At 42.1% G+C, this 23,022-nt stretch overlaps 1 protein-coding gene across 1 annotated transcript in view; it reads right to left on the bottom strand.

Moving 5' to 3' along the window:
- The window catches only part of LOC126481156 (BTB/POZ domain-containing protein KCTD3), a 252,677-nt gene that overhangs the window by 153,562 nt on the left and 76,093 nt on the right, over positions 1-23,022 (bottom strand). Inside the window, exons 5-6 of the mRNA XM_050104725.1 lie at positions 22,626-22,819; positions 1,847-2,050 (exon numbers count right to left, since the gene is read on the bottom strand). Coding sequence (XP_049960682.1) covers positions 1,847-2,050; positions 22,626-22,819 — 398 coding nt within the window. The remainder of the gene's footprint in view (positions 1-1,846; positions 2,051-22,625; positions 22,820-23,022) is intronic.

Below are 23,022 nucleotides of genomic sequence, written 5' to 3'. Positions count from 1 at the left end.
AGTTGTTGCACTAGCTGGATAAGGGAGGTCCAACATGATATTAGGAATTATCTCATGACTTCTGTCACCTCGGAGTACTACTGCTATCTAGAAGCAAGTGTTTCACTAATCAAGAGAACACAGCCTTAACAGCAGCAAATGTGTAGTTCCAGCTGTACACTTTAAGGGGAATAACACACTAACACATTGTTTCCACCATATGTGCCTCACACAGTCACGGACAATAACAAATGCCAACTCAGAGCAAAGTACATTTGTATTCCTCAATGAACTATGGTTTTAAAGTCAATATACTGTGTGCTGATATATTTATGCTTTATTCTTTTGATATGTCCTGTTGTCTGTGTTTTCTAAACAAAAATTAATCATACTGTGATAGTTCAGCAGAGATTTGTTACTACATATTTATCAGATAATTTTCATGTGACACAGGAACAATGTAATTTAAACAATGTTATTTTTAAAAGTCTATGGAATAATTATCTTTCTGAAGAGGACTGTTACCGATATTGTGAGCCTAATCATGTTTCAAAAGTAGCACGTCACATGTGCAGGAAGGCAATGATGATTAATTTTGCAACGTGATGTCCTACCTAGCTTACACTCATACATCAGCAATCATCTTGATGCTGAACATCAATGCTGTTCAACTGAAAATATCCCCTATATGATACTCCTATTCTTCAATGGCCTGCTGGACCAAAAACCATGTGATGGATGTGATGGTCTCCCCCCCCCCCCTCCCCCCCCCACCCGAAATCAGGATCATTAGATTTTATTATTATTATTAGATTAACTGGAATGGAAGTCATAATTATGAGCGTAATGAAATGGAGGTGATTGCGATACATAGCCAGGCAATTGGATGGTATGTGGAACAAGCAAGTGTTATGTTGAAAATTAAGAGGTAACAAACAAGCAAGATAGCAACCTTATAAAAGGTGCATAGATGGCATGAGAAGACACGAAGAAGCAACATGGATGTGTACCGGTACAGCTGAAGATTATATTGCAAGGGGCACACAAGAGGAAAGAGGAGACCTTTATCCAGTGGCTGCCTGCAAGGATACTTTCTTATTTGCTACTGAAACTGAAATAACAAATGTTATAAGGGCAAACAGCACAATGAATCACTGTGCTCATTGTTAGGGATGGAGCTTGCACAATGATCTCAAGCATTTTATGGTATTACACTTTTAACATGGTACATAATGTTTTTTATATAGAAATATTGTATTAAGTGTAACATATTAAGTGGTACATACCTATAACCATTTAAAATGTATCTACTGCCACTGCTACTAACATCAGATCTAACTAGATACAATGTAACTAACTAATTCTTGCACTAAAGCCATACTTACCTCTACCTGCTACCATTTCTTTGCTGCATTTTATTTATTGTAACCCACGTTTGTGTCAGCTGCTTCACTACTGGCCTTAAAAAATATGAATAGCCTAGTGTGATGACACCACCAATAAGGAATGCAGAGACACTTTTCAATTTTTGGATTTGCCCTTTATATTTGACTCTACACAAATACGTATTTTTTTCTCAATGTTGATTCTTGGTATACCAGCCGATATAACTCAATGACTAATTCCCACAAAGATATTTTGGAAAGTGAATCTACTACAAATTGGTAATGATGTCAAGTTGTGGCTACTGAGGAGGGCTACATAAACATTTCACTGGGTCAAAAGTATGCAAAGGTGCTTCTTTAGATTCTGTAGTAAAGCACAAGAACTCACTTAGTATTGTAGATGCAAAGTAAGTATTAAATTCAAGTAGAATAAGTCTCATTCAATGTTACAACTAATATTTCAGATGGCATTTGATACTTACCTATGTAATAGATAGAACCATTGTTGCACCCCAGCAGCAGAAATGATCCAGCAGTATCAAAGGACGATATTGGCACTACATCCTGAATCTGCCAGTGCTGTGTCATTGCATGCCACACACCAATTTTTCCTGTGGGTGAAAGTGCTACCAACTGACTTCCAATGAAGAACAAATACTCAACTCTTACATGTAGGTTGAATATACCTGCAACAAATGCACCGCAGCATATGTGTAATGAACAGTAAGATAGTACAGGCATCAAAAAATCTGATGAATTTATGTTTCTAGTATCATCTCTCATATTTTATATTGTAACTAATGAAATTTTTTATGGAACCACCCATTTCTGAGCCACAAATACTCTTTCAGAATAGGAAGTTACGCCAAAATGTAATACTATACATTATAAGTGAATGAAAATACACACCTTCTCTCCTGCTCTCCATCTAAACTGCAACACTTCACTGTCCGCCACTCCCAGCATACTATCCCTCCCCCTCCCCCACAGCCTCTTCCTTACCCTCACCCAGTCGCCACTCCCATCATGCCCTGGTGCTGCTTCTCGCAGTGTATGAGACTGCAGACGTGTGTGCAAGTTGCGTGTGTGTGTGTGTGTGTGTGTGTGTGTGTGCGTGTGTGTGTGTGCGTGTGTGTGTGTGCGCGCGTGTGTGTGTGTGTGTGTGTGTGTGTGTGTGTGTGTGTGTGCGTGCGTGTCTACTGGTGATGAAGGCTTAATGGCCGAAAGCTATGAGTGTGTGAATCTTTTTAAGCTATGAGTGTGTGAATCTTTTTAAGCTATGAGTGTGTGAATCTTTTTATTGTGCCTATCGAGACTCAGCATCTCTGATATATGGTGAGTAGCAACTTTCCTCATCTGGTATGGTTAAAGAAAGATCCATTTACTAAGTTTTAAATTCTGTCACATTCTCAGTTAGTAACACCTGATAATCGGATTATCAACAAGGCACTTTGGACCTGTTCAAGAGATCATACCAGTGAGAGTAAGATTTTGACTACATACCAGAGGTGACAATGGAGACTGAAGCAGGTTGTACTGGAAAGTTCAACTGAACAGAGCCCCACATTTTCATTACAGTTTCTACAAAAAATGAAAACTTTCTCCAAATACCTTATCACACAGCATGGGCATCCACAGATTTTTTTCCAGGGAGGGGCAAAATTCTAAAATTATTCTGATACAACCTGATTCAGTGACTTTGGATGTTGTTCTCCAAGGACTAAATTTGGCAAGAAATACATAAAACTTACTGTATTTTAAATGACTGATAGTTATCCACATACTAATTTTCAAGTAGCTTGCTTTGATACCTAAATGGTAAAAACATTTCAGAAGCATAATAAAAAATACACATTAATAATTCTTGTGGTGAAGAAATAAGGAATGAACACTTAAAGAGAGAGAGAGAGAGAGAGATGGTCTTATTCACAACTCAAGTCATTTATGCCTGAGAACATGTCCCACCAACTGATCCCTTCTTCTTGTCAAGTTGTGCCACATATTCCCCTTCTCCCCAATTCTATTCAGTACCTCCTCATTAGTTCGGTGATCTACCCATCAAATCTTCCGCATTCTTCTGTAGCACCACATTATGAAAATTTTTATTTGTTCTTGTCTAAACTCTTTATTGTCCATGTTTCACTTCCAGACATGGATAGGCTCCATTCAAATACTTCCAGAAAAGACTTCCTGACACACAAATCTACACTTGATTTTAAAAAATTTCTCTTCCTCAGAAACGCTTTCCTTGCCATTTCCAGTCTACATTTTATACCCCCTCTATTTCTGCCATCATCACTTATTTTGCTTCCCAAATAGCAAAACTCATCTACTACTTTTAGTGTCTCATTTCCTAATCTAATTCCCAGAGCATCACCCGATTTAATTCAACTACATTCCATTATCCTCGTTTTGCTTTTGTTGATGTTCATCTTATATCCTCCTTTCAAGACACTGTCCATTCCATTCAACTGCTCTTCCAGGTCCTTTGCTGTCTCTGACAAGGTTTTTATTTCTTCTCCCTGGATTTTAATTCCTACTCCAAATTTTTCATGTTTCCTTTGCTGCTTGCTCAATGTACATATTGAATAATATCGGGATAGGCTACAACCCTGTCTTACTCCTATCTCAACCACTGCTTCTCTTTCGTGCCCCTCGACTCTTATAACGGCCATCCAGTTTCTGTACAAATTGTAAATAGCCTTTTGCTTGCTGTATTTTACCCCTGCCACCTTCAGAATTTGAAAGAGAGTAATCCCGTCAGCACTGTCAAAAGGTTTCCTTAAGTCGACAAATACTATAAATGTAGTTTTGTCTTTCCTAACCTACCTTCTAAGATAAGCTGTAAGGTCAGTATTGCCTTACGTGTTTCAACATTCCTATGGAATCCAAACGGATCTCCCCCATGGTCGGCTTCTACCACTTTTTCCATTCGTCTGTAAAGAATTTGTTTTAGTATTTTGCAGCCATGATTTATTAAAACTGATACTTCGGTAATTTTCACACCTGTCGACACCTGCTTTCTTTGGGATTTGAATTATTACTTTCTTCTTGAAGTCTGAGGGTATTTTGCCTGTCTCATTCATCTTGTTCACCAGATGGTAGAGTTTTGTCATGGCTGTCTATCCCAAGGCTATCAGTAATTCTAATGGAATGTTGTCTACTCCCGGGGCCTTGTTTTGACTTATTTCATTCAGTGCTCTGTCAAGCTCTTCACGCAATATCACATCTCCCATTTCATCTTCATCTATGTGCTCTTCCATTTCCATAATATTGCCCTCAAGCACATCGCCCTCATATAGACCCTCTATATACTCCTTCCACCTTTCTGATTTCCCTTCTTTGCTTAGAACTCGTTTTCAATCTGAGCTCTTAATATTCATATAGGTGGTTCTCTTTTTTCCAAAGGTCTCTTTAATTTTCCTGTAGGCAGTATCTAACTTACTACAAGTGATATATGCCTCTACATCCCTACATTTGCCCTCTAGCCATCCCTGCTTAGCCACTTTGCACTTCCTGTTGATCTCATTTTTGAGACGTTTGTATTCCGTTTTGCCTACTTCATTTACGGCATTTTTATATTTTCTCCTTTCATCAATTAATTTCAATATCTCTTCTGTTGCCCAAGGATTTCTACAAGCCCTCATCTTTCTACCAACTGCTGCCTTCACTATTTCATCTCTCAGAGCTACCCATTCTTCTTCTACCATATTTCTTTCCCCTGTCCTTGTCAATCATTCCCTAATGCTCTCTCTGAAACGTCTCTGGTTCTTTCAGTTTATTCAGGTCCCATCTCCTTAAATTCCCACCTTTTTACAGTTTCTTCAGTTTTAATCTACAGTTCATAACCAATACCGTATTTACTCAAATCTAAGCCGCACTCGAATCTAAGCCGCACCCGAAAAATGAGACTCGAAATCAAGTAAAAAAAATTTTCCCGTCTCTAAGCCGCTCCTGAAATTTGAGACTCGAAATTCAAGGTGAGAGAAAAGTTTTAGACCGCCCCTCCAAATCGAAAAACAGTTGGTCCATTGTAACATAAAAAACAATCGAGGTCGAATGGATGAAGATACAGCTACAGTAGTTTGGTTCGAGTCGTAAGCTTAACAGTTAAGCTTTACCAGGTAGCCATTGCTATGTGTCAGGCGCTCCGTCCGTATTTATACGGGTACCCTTCCTTTTTCGCGTGATTCGTCTGGTTTGAATCGATTGCTTATTTTGCTTTGATCTGATAAGTGCCATTCTCTTTGTTATAGGTGTTTATGTCACTCTAAGCTGAAAATGCATTATTGTACTGTGTCATGCATTGTTTGTTACATTCTGATAATGCGTGTTTACGACCTGTCGCCGCTCACGGCAAGACTTGCTTTTGTGCGCGCTACCGTGGCTTACAATTAAAAAAAGAAAAAAAAGAGAGGAACTGTCTCATAAGCGAAACAATGGCGAGAGTCTGCTATTTGTTGTTGCTTAAACTGCTGCTTTCTTTGATAATGATCAGCAAGAACCAAATAATAGACTGCGTATGATAGATGATGTTCTGAACGAGAGTTTAGCGAAAATTTTTCTCCATTTGAAAATCTTTGCAGACGACTCTTTAGTACGTTACATTCTGCCCAGAAATTAGGGTCATCTTAGATTTAAAAATCTAGTCAGTTGCCGTGTTTAGTTTCTGACTGTATCAATATTCAGCATAAGAATAATACGAATATAAACATGACAGGATATGTATATTCTTCCGTGTTTGCTGTTCTAGTTTCGTAGTTTATTAGGCAGACAGGATTTAAATGAAATAGCAGCAAACATGAAAGACTACATGGCATAATGTTTACATTCTTTTACCTTTTAATTTATTTACTGCCGCAGAGGTTTTGACGCCAGTATTTATCTTTGTGCCTCCAAAGCATACCTGTGTAGCGCGACATATATTTGACGGCAGAAGTTAGTTGTGGCGACACCTACCAACATTTTTCAGAACTAGCGCTTACTTTGCACTCCATTCTAAGCCGCAGGCGGTTTGTTGGATTACAAAAACCGGAAAAGAAGTGTGGCTTAGATTCGAGTAAATAAGGTAGATTGTGGTCAGAGTACACATCTGCCCCTGGAAATATCTTACAATTTAAAATCTGCTTCCTAAATCTCTGTCTTACCGTTATATAATCTATCTGAAAGCTTCCAGTGTCTCCAGGCATCTTCCAAGTATACTACACAGGAAGAACGTAGATACAGGAACCATCAGTGTAATAGTTGTAAAATGTCGTAGCTGTGTTGGGAAAGTACCAGAGCTCCAAGTGCTAATAGAAAGCACTTATGCTCAAATCATTATAGGCACTGAAAGCTGCCTAAAGCTGGAGATAAGCTCAGCTGAAATTTTTGTGAAGAGCCTAACAGTGTTCCGAAAGGAGGCTAAACACGGTTGGCGGTGGCATATTTGTTGCTGTTAGAAGTAGCTTAACTTGTCGCGAAATTGAAGTATATAGTTCCTGTGAGTTAGTATGAGCAGAGGTCATTGTAGGCAACTGGAATAAAATAATAACTGGATCCTTTTACCGACCTCTCAATTCAGATGATACAGTTGCTGAAAGGTTCAAAGAAAACTTGAGTTTAATTTCAAACATGTACCAGACTCATACAATTATAGTTGGTGGTGTCTTTAATTTATCCTTGATGTGTTGGCAAAAATACTACATGTTTAATTCAGGAGGTGTGCATAAAACATTATCCAAAATTGTGCTAAACGCACTCTCTGAAAATTATTTCAGGCAGTTAGTTCATGAGCCCATGGGAATAGAAAACGCTCGTGAATACACACTTGACCTCTTAGCAACAAATAATCCTGAGTTAGTAACCAGCATCAAAACAGATACAGGGACTAGTGGACACAGGGTTGTCACAGTGAGACTGAATATTGTAACCCACAAATCTTCCAAAAATAAACGAAAAATATACCTATAAAAAATTCACTTGATACCTTTCTGAGAGACAACCTCCACTCCTTCCAAATTAATGATATAAGTGTAGACCAGATGTGGCTTGAATTCAGGGAAATAATATTGACAGCAATTCAAAGATTTATACCAAATAAATTAACAAACGATGGAGCTGATCCTCCTTGGTACACAAAATGGGTCAGAACACTGTTGCCAAAACAACGAAACAAACATGCCAAATTTAAACAGAATCAAAATCCCCAAGATTGGCGATTTTTACATAAGCTTGAAATTTAGTGCGGACTTCAAAGCAAAATACTTATAACAGTTTCCACAACGAAACTTTGTCTCAAAACTTGGCAGAAAATGCAAAGAGATTCTGGTCATATGTGAAGTATGTTAGCGGCAAGAAATAATCAATGTATTTTCTGTACGATAGCAATGGAGATACTATTGAAGACAGTGCTAACAAAGCAGAGTTATTAAACGCAGCCTTCTGAAATGCCTTCACAAAAGAAGACAAAGTAAATATTCCAGAATTCTAATCAAGAACAGCTGCCAACATGATTAACGTAGAAGTACATATCCTCAGAGTAGTGAAGCAACTTAAATCACTTAATAAAAGTAAGTCGTCTGGTCCAAACTGTATACCAAATAGGTATGCTTTCACAGCACGCTGATGCATTAGCTCCGTACTTGACAACCATACACAATCATTCGCTCGATGAAAGTTGCACAGAAAGGTAGTAGGAGTAATCCACTTAATTACAAGCCCATATCATTAACGTCAATATGCAGCAGGATTCTGGAACATTTATTGTGTTTGAACATTATGAATTATCTCGGAGAAAACAGTCTATTGACACACAGTCAAAATGGGTTTAGAACACATCGTTCTTGTGAAACACAACTAGCTGTTTATTCGCATGAGTGTTGAGTGCTATTGATAAGGAATTTCAGATCTATTCCGAATTTCTGGATTTCCAGAAGGCTTTTGACACTGTACCACACAAGCAGCTTATAGTGAAATTGCGTGCTAATGGAATATTGTCTCAGTTATGAGACTGGATTTGTGACTTCCTGTCATAAGTCACAGTTCGTAGTAATTGACGGAAAGTCATTGGGGAAAACAGAAGTGATTTCTGGAATTCCCCAAGGTAGTGTTATAGGCCCTTTGCTGTTCCTTACCTATATAAACGATTTGGGAGACAAAATGAGATTTTCACTCTGCAGCGGAGTGTGCGCTGATATGAAACTCCCTGGCAGATTTGGGAGACAACCTGACCAGCCGTCTTTGGTTGTTCGCAGATGACACTGTTATTTATCAACTAGTAAAGACATCAGAAGATCAAAACAAATTGGAAAATGATTTAGAAAAGATATCTGAATGGTGCAAAAATTGGCGGTTCATCCTAAATAATGAAAAGTGAGATGTCATCCACATGAGTGCTAAAAGGAATCTGTTAAACTTCGATTACACAATAAATCATAGAAATATAAAGGACGTAAATTCAAGTAAATACCTAGGAATTACAATTACGAACAACTTAAATTGGAAGGAACACACAGAAAAAGTTGTGGGGAAGGCTAACCAAAGACTGTGTTTTATTGGCAGGACACTTAGAAAATGTAACAGATCTACTAATGAGACTGCCTACACTACACTTCTCCATCCTCTTTTAGAAAACTGCTGTACGGTGTGGGATCCTTACCAGATAGGACTGACAGAGTACACTGAAAAAGTTCAAAGAAGGGCAGCATGTTTTGTATTATCGCGCAATTTTAGAGTGTGTGTCACTGAAATCTTTTAGAAAACTGCTGTGCGGTGTGGGATCCTTACCAGATAGGACTGACAGAGTACACTGAAAAAGTTCAAAGAAGGGCAGCATGTTTTGTATTATCGCGCAATTTTGGAGAGTGTGTCACTGAAATGATACAGGATTTGGGCTGGACATCATTAAAAGAAAGGCGTTTTTCATTGCGACGGAACCTTCTCACAAAATTCCAATTACCAAATGTCTCTTCTGAATGTGAAAATATTTTGTTGACACCAACCAACATAGGGAGAAATGATCACCACAATAAAACAAGGGAAGTCAGAGCTTGTATGAAAAGATATAGGTGTTCCTTCTTTCCACACGCTATCTGAGATTGGAATAATAAGAGAACTGTGAAGGTGGTTCGATGAACCCTCTGCCAGGCACTTACATGTGATTTGCAGAGTATCCATGTAGATGTAGATGTAGAACGTTCTTTCATGATTCTACATCTACATCTACATCTACATTTATACTCCATAAGCCACCCAACGGTGTGTGGCGGAGGGCACTTTACGTGCCACTGTCATTACCACCCTTTTCTGTTCCGTTCGTGGGAAGAACGACTGTCTGAAAGCCTCCGTGCGCGCTCGAATCTCTCTAATTTTACATTCGTGATCTCCTCGGGAGGTATAGGTAGGGGGAAGCAATATATTCGATACCTCATCCAGAAACGCACCCTCTCGAAACCTGGCGAGGAAGCTACACCGCGATGCAGAGCGCCTCTCTTGCAGAGTCTGCCACTTGAGTTTGCTAAACATCTCTGTAACGCTATCACGGTTACCAAATAACCCTGTGACGAAACGTGCCGCTCTTCTTTGGATCTTCTCTATCTCCTCCGTCAACCCGATCTGGTACGGATCCCACACTGATTAGCAATACTCAAGTATAGGTCGAACGAGTGTTTTGTAAGCCACCTCCTTTGTTGATGGACTACATTTTCTAAGGACTCTCCCAATGAACCTCAACCTGGTACCCGCCTTACCAACAATTAATTTTATATGATCATTCCACTTCAAATCGTTCCGCAGGCATGCTCCCAGATATTTTACAGAAGTAACTGCTACCAGTGTTTGTTCCGCTATCATATAATCATACAATAAAGGATCCTTCTTTCTATGTATTCGCAATACATTACATTTGTCTATGTTAAGGGTCAGTTGCCACTCCCTGCACCAAGTGCCTATCCACTGCAGATCTTCCTGCATTTCGCTACAATTTTCTAAAGTTGCAACTTCTCTGTATACTACAGCATCATCCGCGAAAAGCCGCATGGAACTTCCGACACTATCTACTAGGTCATTTTTATATATTGTGAAAAGCAATGGTCCCATAACACTCCCCTGTGGCACATCAGAGGTTACTTTAACGTCTGTAGACGTCTTTCCATTAATAACAACATGCTGTGTTCTGTTTGCTAAAAACTCTTCAATCCAGCCACACAGCTGGTCTGATATTCTGTAGGCTCTTACTTTGTTTATCAGGCGATAGTGCGGAACTGTATTGAATGCCTTCCGGAAGTAAAGGAAAATGGCATCTACCTGGAGCCTGTATCTAATATTTTCTGGGCCTCATGAAGCGAGTTGGGTCTCACACGATTGCTGTTTCCGGAATCCATGTTGATTCCTACAGAGTAGATTTTGGGTTTCCAAAAACGACATGATACTCGAGCAAAAAACATGTTCTAAAATTCTACAACAGATCGACGTCAAAGATATAGGTCTATAGTTTTGCGCATCTGCTCGACGACCCTTCTTGAGGACTGGGACTACCTGTGCTCTTTTACAATCATTTGGAACCTTCCGTTCCTCTAGAGACTTACGGTACACGGCTGTTAGAAGGGGGGCAAGTTCTTTCGCGTACTCTGTATAGAATCAAACTGGTATCCCGTCAGGTCCAGTGGACTTTCCTCTGTTGAGTGATTCCAGTTGCTTTTCTACTCCTTGGACACTTATTTCGATATCAGCCATTTTTTCGTTTGTGCGAGGATTTAGAGAAGGAACTGCAGTGTGGTCTTCCTCTGTGAAACAGCTTTGGAAAAAGGTGTTTAGTATTTCAGCTTTACGCGTGTTATCCTCTGTTTCAATGCCATCATCATCCCGGAGTGTCTCGATATGCTGTTTCGAGCCACTTACTGATTTAACATAAGACCAGAACTTCCTAGGATTTTCTGTCAAGTCGGTACATAGAATTTTACTTTCAAATTCACTGAACGCTTCACGCATAGCCCCCCTTACGCTAACTTTGTCATCGTTTAGCTTCTGTTTGTCTGAGAGGTATTGGCTGCATTTAAACTTGGAGTGAAGCTCTCTTTGCTTTCGCAGTAGTTTCCTAACTTTGTTGTTGAACCACGGTGGGTTTTTCCCGTCCCTCACAGGTTTACTCGGCATGTACCTGTCTAAAATGCATTTTACGATTGCCTTAAACTTTTTCCATAAACACTCAACAATGTCAGTGTCAGAACAGAAATTTTCGTTTTGATCTGTTACGTAGACTGAAATCTGCCTTCTATTACTCTTGCTAAACAGATAAACCTTCCTCCCTTTTTTTATATTCCTATTAACTTCCATATTCAGGGATGCTGCAACGGCCTTATGATCACTGATTCCCTGTTCTGCACATACAGAGTCGAAAAGTTCGGGTCTGTTTGTTATCAGTAGGTCCAAGATGTTATCTCCACGAGTCGGTTCTCTGTTTAATTGCTCGAGGTAATTTTCGGATAGTGCACTCAGTATAATGTCACTCGATGCTCTGTCTCTACCACCCATCCTAAACATCTGAGTGTCCCAGTCTATATCTGGTAAATTGAAATCTCCACCTAAGACTATAACACGCTGAGAAAATTTATGTGAAATGTATTCCAAATTTTCTCTCACTTGTTCTGCCACTAATGCTGCTGAGTCGGGAGGTCGGTAAAAGGAGCCAATTATTAACCTAGCTCAGTTGTTGAGTGTAATCTCCACCCATAATAATTCACAGGAACTATCCACTTCTACTTCACTACAGAATAAACTACTACTAACAGTGACAAACACACCACCACCGGTTGCATGCAATCTATCCTTTCTAAACACCATCTGTGCCTTAGTAAAAATTTCGGCTGAATTTATCTCTGGCTTCAGCCAGCTTTCTGTACTTATAACGATTTCAGCTTCGGTGCTTTCTATCAGCGCTTGAAGTTCCGGTACTTTACCAATGCAGCTTCGACAGTTTACAATTACAATACCAATTGCTGCTTGGTCCCCGCATGTCCTGACTTTGCCCCGCACCCTTTGAGGCTGTTGCCCTTTCTGTACTTGCCCGAGGCCATCTAACCTAAAAAACCGCCCAGACCACGCCACACAACCCCTGCTACCCGAGTAGCCGCTTGCTGCGTGTAGTGGACTCCTGACCTATCCAGCAGAACCCGAAACCCCACCACCCTATGGCACAAGTCGAGGAATCTGCAGCCCACACGGTCGCAGAACCATCTCAGCCTCTGATTCAGACCCTCCACTCGGCTCTGTACCAAAGGCCCGCAGTCAGTCCTGTCGACGATGCTGCAGATGGTGAGCTCTGCTTTCATCCCACTAGCGAGACTGGCAGTCTTCACCAAATCAGATAGCCGCCGGAAGCCAGAGAGGATTTCCTCCGATCCATAGCGACACACATCATTGGTGCCGACATGAGCAACCACCTGTACCCTTCATGGCATCCGGAAGGACCCTTTCCACATCTGAAATGACTCCCCCCGGTATGCACACGGAGTGCACATTGGTTTTCTTCCCCTCTCTTGCTGCCATATCCCTAAGGGGTCCCATTACGCGCCTGACGTTGGAGCTCCCAACTACCAGTAAGCCCACCCTCTGCGACCGCCCGGATCCTGCAGACTGAGGGGCAACCTCTGGAACAGGACAAGCAGCCATCTCTGGCCGAAGATCAGTATCAGCCTGAGACGGAGCCTGAAACCGGTTCATCAGATAAACTGGAGAGGCCTTCTGTTCAGCCCTCCAGAATGTCTTTCGCCCCCTGCCACACCTTCTTAAACCAAGTGCTAGCTTTGATTAAATTATTCCCTGCGCAAAATTCTACAGGTGGCTTCCTCTTTCAGTCGTTACCCACATTCCATATTCACCTACTACTTTTCCTTCTCTTCCTATTCCATTCCCCAATGACTATTAAATTTTCGTCTCCCTTCACTATCTGAATAATTTCGTCTATCTAGTCATCCATTTCTTCAATCTCTTCATCATCTGCAGAGCTAGTTGGCATATAAACTAGTGCTACTATGGTAGGCGTGGGCTTCGTGTCTATCTTGGCTACAATAATGCATTCACTATGCTGTTCACAGTAACTTACTCGTGCCCCTATTTTTTTATTCCTTATTAAACCTAATCCTGCATTACACCTATTTAATTTTGTTTATAACTCTGTATTCACCTGACCAGAAGTCTTGTTCCTCCTGCCACCGAACTTCACTAATTCCCAATAAATCTAACTTTAAACTATCCATTTCCCTAATTAAATTTTCTAACCTATCTGTCTGATTAACGGATCTGACATTCCACGAACTGATCTGTAGAATTCCACTTTTGTTTCTCCTGATAAGGATGTGCTCCTGACTAGTCCCTGCCCAGAGATCCGAATGGGGGACTATTTTACCTCCAGACTATTTTACCCACGAGGACGCAATCATCATTTAACCATACAGTAAAGCTGCATGCCCTTGGGAAAAATTATGGCTGTAGTTTCCCCTTGCTTTCAACTGTTTTCAGTACTAGCACAGCAAGGCTGTTTCGGTTAATGTTACAACGCCAGATCAGTCAATCATCCAGGCTGCTGCCCCTCTCCAGGAACCACACATTTGTCTGGCCTCTCAGCAGATACCCCTCCATTGTGGTTGCACTTACGGTACGGCTATATGTATCGCTGAGGCACGCGAGCCTCCCCACCAACTCATCAGGAAAGCAATTGGCTGCGAAAGAAGTACTCGTGTAGTAGTGCCCATTGCTAGCGGAGATTACATTGGCACCAATGATGAAACTGCTGTAACCGCGACAGGAACGGTCACGGGGTTGCCGCTAACGAAAATGTGGCAGGACCAAACGGGAGCGGCCCGCAAACAAACAAGACAGACGGATGTGAATGTAAGGACAAGCACAATGACAGACAACTGAGCATGACACCAAGATCAACAACAAAGTATTAACCAATTGGGTCGCAAGAGATAACCTAATGAAATCAAAACAATGTCCACTCATAAACAGGAAGTAAGCACAGGCAACGTATACACGATGTCTGTAAGCAAGATATCAACCGACTCAACGCGAATACTAGACTGCCTTGCTGAGTGAGAGGCAGCTGCCTAAATACACAACAGGGTATGTCGTTATTGGCCACTAGGACCACGTGCACCACAGTGGTGCCATCACGTTAGACTTGGCCCAGGAGTGTGCCCAGCCACGGTTTATGGCGTGACTGCTGCAGAGACCTCTAGTGGTCATTGAGTTCCATGCCGTCTGATGCCGCGGCACTCTGTACCAGATCTCTCCCCCTGAAACCTGCACATAGGGGCAAAAACGCACTGGACGGTGCCGCGATGGTCAGCAGATGGGAGAAGACCCGGGCTTGTCAACTGCTGTTGTTGGGGAGGAAGGGATGCCCAATGTGTCCATGATGGCTGACCAAGAGGCCAGGGCATCGGAGGGTGCCTCTGATCGACCTAGGGGTGGGGAGCGCTGGCGGCAGGCTCGCGGGGAGGCAGCAATCGAGGGCAGTGGTAGTGACTCGAGGACAATGTCTGTACCTGAAGAAGGTAGTGTAGGAGGAAGCGGCGGCGGGAGTCCCTTGGGGTTGCATGGGCAGAGCTGGTTATGATGGTGGCACTCGAACCCTTTCAACGTCTACACTGACGTCACATGCCGCCCATGGGCCGCGATGACCATAGTGGGAGTCAAACCCGCCTTGCTCCCATACACACGGGCTCACGTGGCCACCCCGGGGGTGTAACGCTGAGAGGGCCGGGAACAGGGGTGGGAGGATGACAGCATCAGCAGATGGAGGAAGGTCCTCGGCTGTTGCCCATGGAGGAGCTCTGCCAGACTATGTCCATCAATTGGAAGGGGGGGGGGGGGGGGGGGGGGGTTGCGATATGTGCTCAAGAACAGGGTGAGGGCCAAAGTGGTTGGAGATGTTTCAACCACCTTTGACAATTGTTGCTTAAATGTGCGGGACAAGCCTCTCCACTGCGCCATTGGAGGAAGGGTGGAAAGGCGGCTATGGATATGTTTGATACCGTTGGCCTGACAGAAGTCTTGGAAGGAGGATGCCGTGAATTAGGGGCCATTTTCAGAGACCAATGTGTGAGGCAGGCCCTCAATGGTGAGAGCCTGAGCCAGGGCCGTGAATGTGGCCTCTGTGGTGGTGGATTCTATGCGGATGACATATGGGTATTTGGAGTAGGCATCAACGATAAGTAACCACATGGACCCCAAAAACGGGCCCGCAGAAGCGAGATGGATGCGATCCGAGGGCCGTCGAGGCACAGGCCACGGTGTGAATGACTGAGGGGTACTTGCTTGGCGACGCGCACACACAGTGCACCCGCGGACCAGATGGCCAATATCACCATCAATGCTGGCCCAATACGCATGTCGGTGAGCCAAAAGTTTCATGTGGGATATACCCCAGTGCCCAGGGTGTAATGAACTGAGCATGTGATGTCGAAAATCCAAAGGTACAACCACCCAATGGGCATCCGACTCTGGGGCCAACAGAAGGACATCATTGACCAAGGGGACCCTTTGGGACAGGCGGCGCCAGGGGCAGAAGTCGGTCCGCATCCGACAAGTAATGTAGGAGGGCCAACCGTGGGCCATGTAGCGGAGAACCTGCCCCAAGATAGGGTCTCGGCATGTAGCCATGGCAATGTGAGCAGTCATAAGAGGCAGACTGTCCAGCGCCTCCCAGTGGGCAGAATCAAATGTGAAAGCAGAGGACCTCCTGTTGGTCAAACGCACGATCGGGAGCTGCTGGGGGATGTGACAAAGCTTCCGCATTAGCATGGTGGGCAGTGGGCTTGTACTAGATGGTGTAAGTGTAATACTGTAAAAATAACATCCAGTGCTGGAGACATTGAGCCACCCTCTCTACAAGGCGAGAGTGGGGCCCAAAAAGCATAAACAAGGGTTTATGGCTCATCAGGAGGGTGAACTTTGTACCAAAGAGATAGATGTGAAATTTTTGGACGGTGAACACAATCGCCAGGGCCTCCTTTTCAATCTGGGAGTAGTTCCGTTGTACTGGGGTTAACGTCTTAGATGCATAAGCAATGGGCTGTTCTTAGATGCTTAAGCAATGGGCTGTTCTGAGCCATCGGTATTCCGATGTGCAAGGACTGCCCCAATGCCGCATGCCAACACATCAGCCACCACAACCAAGGGGCATGTAAAATCACATCGATGGCTGAGACCCTGCAAGTCCATGACCTAGGAATGACATGATTCACCAGGCTGTTTATGGCACTGGTGGAACTCCAGCTGAAAGGCGATCACATGGTAGTGCTCTGAATAATAGTTTGTAAGCAAAAGGCTATCTCCTGGAACAAGAGAGCCACAAGATCGGAAAAGGGTGCCAACTTGCAGAGAAGAAAGAATGTGTCTGGGGAGGCCCAAGACATAAACAATGACCGCTGCAAGGGGTCATCCATGACTTGAAAACCTGTGAAATGTTGTTCCAGCCAATGTAAGTATGTTTCCCAGCCTTCTTAAGTGTCATTAAAATGTAGGAATGACGATGGACGTGGGAAAGCATTGGACACCCAAGGACTCGGAAACTGTTGTGGTAATGCGTACTGGGCATTGACTTTGTCCATTAGCAACCACATCAACTTTTGTGAGATGTCTAACTGGAGCTGCTGCTGCTGCTGCATGAGCTGCTGCTGTTATTGTTCCAGAAGACAGACCAACTTAGCCTCCATGCTAACAACTACTACCGTTTACCTCTTCGCCAAAATGTTGTAACCATGACGAAAGAAGTTAAGGCCCACCGGTGAGTTAAGGCTCACCAGCCACTTGACCATCTTCTTCTTCTGTGAGAATGCACAAACAAGGCCCGAACTCTTACGGGAATCGGCTATGCACTGCAAGTAATGAGTATAATGGGCGGGGCCACTACGAATGTAGTGCGGGACAATACGTTGAGAATGTGGGTTTCGCGGGAGGCATGCCAGAGATAAATCCCTGCAGTCGCACTATCCTCTGTGTCCTTGGGGGCTCAGATGGATAGAGCGTCTGTCTTGTAAGCAGGAGATCCCGGGTTCGAGTTCCGGTCGGGGCACACATTTCATCTGTCCCCGTTGACGTATGTCAACGCCTGTAAGCAGCTATGGGTGTTCATTTCATTGTAATTGTTTCATTCATTGAAAGTCAAATTAAAACGCTAACAAAAAAATATTGGTTTTAGGAGCGTTTTCCCCCAGTTCCTCCGGCCTTAGATACTATCCAGGACGGCGAAATGTGGTCGCAAAATAAATTTTTATCTATTGGAATATCTGCATTTTAATTAATTTAAAACATAGATCAAACTACAACATGTGTTTTCCCATGCATAAACACACAAATATACAAATACAAAGAATGACTCTTAATGACACTTTGCTGCCCGAGAGAGCGTTTGTGATGGCTTTTCAGAAAGTGGCAAAAAATAACGCACCTGAAACTTTTTCTTATGTCTGCATGACACGATTTAATGCAACCCAAATATAAAAATTAACCGAAAAGAAATGTTCCTTGTTGCTGACAATCCGATATTCGATAACTGGCACATTGCTAAGTGACAAATCAGATTATAAAATTTAGTTTTATCTATCACCTTTATAGATTATAAAGAGTCATACGATTGGAAACACTTACTTCACTGTACAGCTGCTTGAAATTTTCTTTCAGTTCTTCAAGCTTTGACTGGCATTCTTCTTGCAACAAATTTTTGAGCCGATATTTGTGACAGGTATTAAAGTGTCGTTCAAACGAGTACTCTTTTAACTACATGAGGTTCCGATGTCATACTAAACATTTGGCATGATTTTCGACAGCAGTACAAAGGAAATTAATTTCCCACTCAGGTTTACATAATGCTGACACGCCGCTCTTCTTTCTTTTTGTCTGCTGCTGTTGACCATCCATCTCGATCCACTGTAGCCTTACATCTGTTGCCTAACGGCTTTGTGTCGCTTTTGACTGCTGCTGGCATGTACAGGGGCATGGCGAGGTGCGGTGGGCGGTCCGCACGGCCAGCTGAGCGACACGGCTCAGCCACTGCGACAACACACGAATTCGCCCGGGGCGCTGGCCGCAAGTGACCGTGGGCACTGGTGCCCCAGGGGCACAGTCTGGACGAGCCTGCCTTAGGCCCATCTCAGAACCTCTCCCCGGAGTCCATCTCTGCTCACCCCTACCAATCCCCACACACCTACCTTCTACATGCTTCCTCAAGTCCATAAACCTAATCACAGAATTTGGTTATCAGCTCAACAGCATTCCCACATAAGAAAATTTATCTAGAAAGATAGTACTCACTGGATGGAAAAACAGTCAACCAACTAGATCAATAGATGACATAGCCCTCCGAGGAATGGAGTATGGGACTGGCCATCTCTAGGGACAGGCGAAACTAGACCTACAACAGTTCAGGTTTGACATGGTAAAAGTAAAAAGTGAGGAAAAATGTAAAGAATTTGAGATAGAAATAAATAACAATTTTGAAATGCAGATGGCGAAGAAGACACACAGAAAGTGTGCCACACTGTGAAGACAGCCATAACAGATGCTGCGAGTAAAGTGCTGAGTAGAAAGAAAAGAAAAACAGGGAAAAATAAGATGGTTTAAAGAGAAATGTGAAGATGTAGTTAAGGAAGAAAGCACAAGAGTTGTGGCTACAGGATGCAGATAATAAAATACTGATGGAAACATACCCAGAAGTGCACACAGAAACATCAAGAGTACTGAGAAGTGAAAAGAGAAAAAATACCTAACAAAAATTCTTCAAAATGTGGAACTGAATTGCTAAAACCTGGGCAGTAGGAGAGTCTTTCAACATATGATACGACAAGAAATGGGTTCAGTACATAAAGTTGTGCATCAATAACAAAAATGGAAACAAGATTATGGATACTGAATCAGTCTTAGAGCGATGGAAACAATATTTCAGCTACCTATTCAACAGCCCTAACTCATTGTTATGTTTCAGTGAAAATGGATAAGAAAGAAATGAGACAGAGATTGACATTGTGGTGGAGGACATAGTGAAAGCCACACGGAAGATGAAAAGAAATAAAGTGCCAAGAGAGGATATAGTCTAAGCAGAAATGTTGAAGTACGGAGGAAGCGGACTACAGATAAAGCTGTGTAATGTCTTTCAGCTCATTTGGAAGACCAAGGCATTATTGGACATTTGGAAGAGAGTAGTCATTTGTCCAGTATAGAAGAAAGGACAGAAGGTGAATTGCTCTAACTCCCAAGGAATCAGTTTACTTAACATGACACACAAATTCCTTTCTACAATTATTTTAGAAAATCTGAAACCATTTGCAGAAAATATCATGTGAGAATATCAGACTGGATTCCTTACAAACTATTCAACTACTAACAATATGTTTGCTCTTAGGTAAATTCTTGAGAAATATTGAGAAAGAGATAGAGAAGTCCAAGTATTGTTCATAGATTTTCAAAGAACTTATGACAGTATTAATCGTGATAGCCTCTACAATACCCTAAAATGACTACAATATGTGTGGGTCAGACAGAACTGGAGGGGCATATTCACAACCTTTCCCCATAAGAACTTGATTAAGACAAAGAGATGCACCATCATCCGTACTATTTAACCTCACCCTGGAAAGAGTCATAAAGAGCAAAGTTGAAGGGTGTAATGGGCTGTGAATGGAAGGTGGCAGTATCAATTTTTTGCTTATGCAGATGACATGGTGTTAGTGGGCAAGAGCCAACAAGATCTTGGGGAGATGTATAAAAAGCTCACTACAGAAGCATGTAAAGCACGACTATTCATAAAAAAAGTCCTAAGAGATAAACTAAAGTCTGCAAAAATCGAGATCTACAATGCTAATGTACAGTTCAGAAAGCTGTAAACTAACTAAAAGGAAGACCCAAAAACTTCTAACATTTGAACGAGAGATGATGAGAAGAATCTGGGGCCTGGCAAGAGACAGAGTTACTTGAGGACCAAGCAAGAATAACTAAATAAATAAGATTATTAACCAGCCCAACATTTTACAATATCAAAAGAGTAGACAAATCCAATCAAAAGGTCACATAACCCATATGCCAGAGACCCAACTAACTATGCAAACATTCATTGCCCACATTACAACAAAAGACCCCTGCGTAGATCATAAAACAGATGGGAAGACATTGTAAAGAAAGATGCAGAAGCTCTGAATGTAGTCAATTGGGCGAAAACAGCAACAGAAATAATACACTGGAGACTGATTGTAGATGCAGTGCATGCTCTACAGAGCCCGTAACCACGGGATAGGTAACTAATAAATAAGTAACTAAGTAAGTATGTAAAGAATGACTTTTAAAACAAAACATACACTGAATTAATAAAAGTCATGGGATAGCGATATGTGCGTATACGGATGGTGGTAGTATTGCGTACACAAGGTACAAAAGGACAGTGTATTGGCAGAGCTGTCAAATCTACTCAGGTGAATACGCTTCCGACAATATTATGGCCACTCGATGGGAATTAACAGACTTTAAACATGAAATGATAGTTGGAGCTAAACGCATGGGACATTCTACTTTGGAAATTGTAAGGGAATTCAATGTTCCACAATTCACAGTGTCAAGAATGCACTGAGAATATCACATCCCAGGCATAACCTCCCACCACAGACAACGCAGTGGCCAGCAGCCTTCACTTAATGACAGAGAGCATCGGCATTTGTGTAGAGCTGTCAGTGCTAACAGACAAGCAACACTGCATCAAATAATCACAGAAATCAATGTGGAATGTTTGGCGAGCATATCAATTAAGATGGTGTGGAAAAATTGGGATTTCATGTGCTACAGTACCAGATGATTGACGTAAGTGTCCTTGTTTACAGCACGACTTCACTGCAGTGCCTCTCCTGGGCTTGTGACCACTTCGGTTGAACCCTAGACAACTGGAAAACTGTGGTCTGGTCATATGAGACCTGATTTCAGTTGGTAAGAGCTCACGGTAGGATTCAAGTGTAGTGCAGACCGCATGAGGCCATAGAGCCAAGTTCTCAACAGGGCAATGTGCAAGCTGGTGGTGGCTCATAATGGTGTGGGCTGTGTTACATGGAATGAATTTTGGATGTTGGGCTACTTGGGAGACGATTTGCAGCCATTCATGAACATCATGTTCCCAAATAACAATAAAATTTTTATGGATGACAATGTGCCATGTCACCGGGCCACAATTATTCATGACTGGTTTGAAGAATATTCTGGACAGTTTGAGTGAATGATTTGGCCACCCAGATCATCTGACATGAATACCAACAAACATTTATGGGACATAGTCAAGAGGTCAGTTCGTGCACAAAATCCTGCACCGGCAACACTTCCACAATTATGGATCGCTATAGAGGTAGCGTGGCCCAATATTTCTGCAGGTTACTTTCAACGACTTGTTGAATCGATGCCAAATCAAGTTGCTACACTGCACTGAGGGCAAAAGGAGATCTGACACAATATTAGGATGTATCCCATGACTTTTGTCACCTCCGTGTACATTTTACTACACCTGTGAAAGTGCATCTACAAACATACTCCACAAGCGATTGTATGGTGCATGGCAGAGGGTACCTTGCTCCACTACTAGTCAACTCCTTTCTTGCTCCAATTGCAAAAAGAGTGAGGGAAAAACAAATGTCTATATGCCTCTCTATGAGCCCTAATCTCTCTAACCTTATCTTCCTGATCCTTATGCAAATTGTAAGTTAGCAGCAGTAGAATTGTTCTGCAATCAGCATCAAATGCTGGTTCTGTAAATTTTCTCAATAGTGCTCCTCGAAAACAATGTCTACTTCCCTCCAGCGACTCCATCTGAGCTCCCGAAGCATCTCTGTAATACTTGCATGTTGGTTGAACATATTGGTGGTAAATCTAGCATCATGCCTCTGAATTTTTTCAATGTCTTCCTTTAATTTGACCTGGTGTGGATCCCAAACACTTGAACAGGACTCAACAAATGGGTTACACCAGTATCCCATACGGGTCTCCTTTACAGTAACAAAATGAACTTCACTGTACATAAATGAAAATGTTAGTTGATCAAATGGAAAAGTCTGTCATTTATATTCAGTTTACTGGTTATCTGCCACATAATTAAATTACTGTGTGTGTATTTTTTCTCTATACCTTTATATAAGACATAAATGTCAGAATTGTGAAGTGGCAGTGCCTAATTCGACAGAGCTGCTAGAATGGAGCACAGCATTTATTTGCATTAATAAACAAGAAGTATCTGGGTGACATGCAACTTACCAATGTTAGTTCTAGTTCCATCTTCTGAGACTCCCCAAAGACGAACTTGGCTGCCGTAGGAAATAGCTACCATTTTTGAAGAAGATTCACCACTACCACTCTGATTCATTTTTGCATTAATGGCTATGCGTTCAATACAACTCTCAATATGAGGGCTGGTAAAAGCATGCTGCCACCCACTTGAGTCCTTCAACCTGAAGAAATGGAAAGTTATTATCTTTTAAATGCTAAAAATAACAGAGAAACTAAAAATTCTGAGTAAATCTGTAGGAGAAGATTCATGTTGAACATATTTGAAATACATTTAATTTACCTGAGATATTTATTTAAATCAATACACATTCACTCTAACTGACACAGTTTTGAGCAAATAAAAACAACAGTTTTTCAAATTTAC

Source organism: Schistocerca serialis, chromosome 5 (assembly GCF_023864345.2).
Source record: "Schistocerca serialis cubense isolate TAMUIC-IGC-003099 chromosome 5, iqSchSeri2.2, whole genome shotgun sequence".
NCBI lineage: Eukaryota > Metazoa > Arthropoda > Insecta > Orthoptera > Acrididae > Schistocerca > Schistocerca serialis.
The sequence above is the reverse complement of the archived record's forward strand: the minus strand, read 5'-3'. Positions and strand labels throughout refer to the sequence as shown.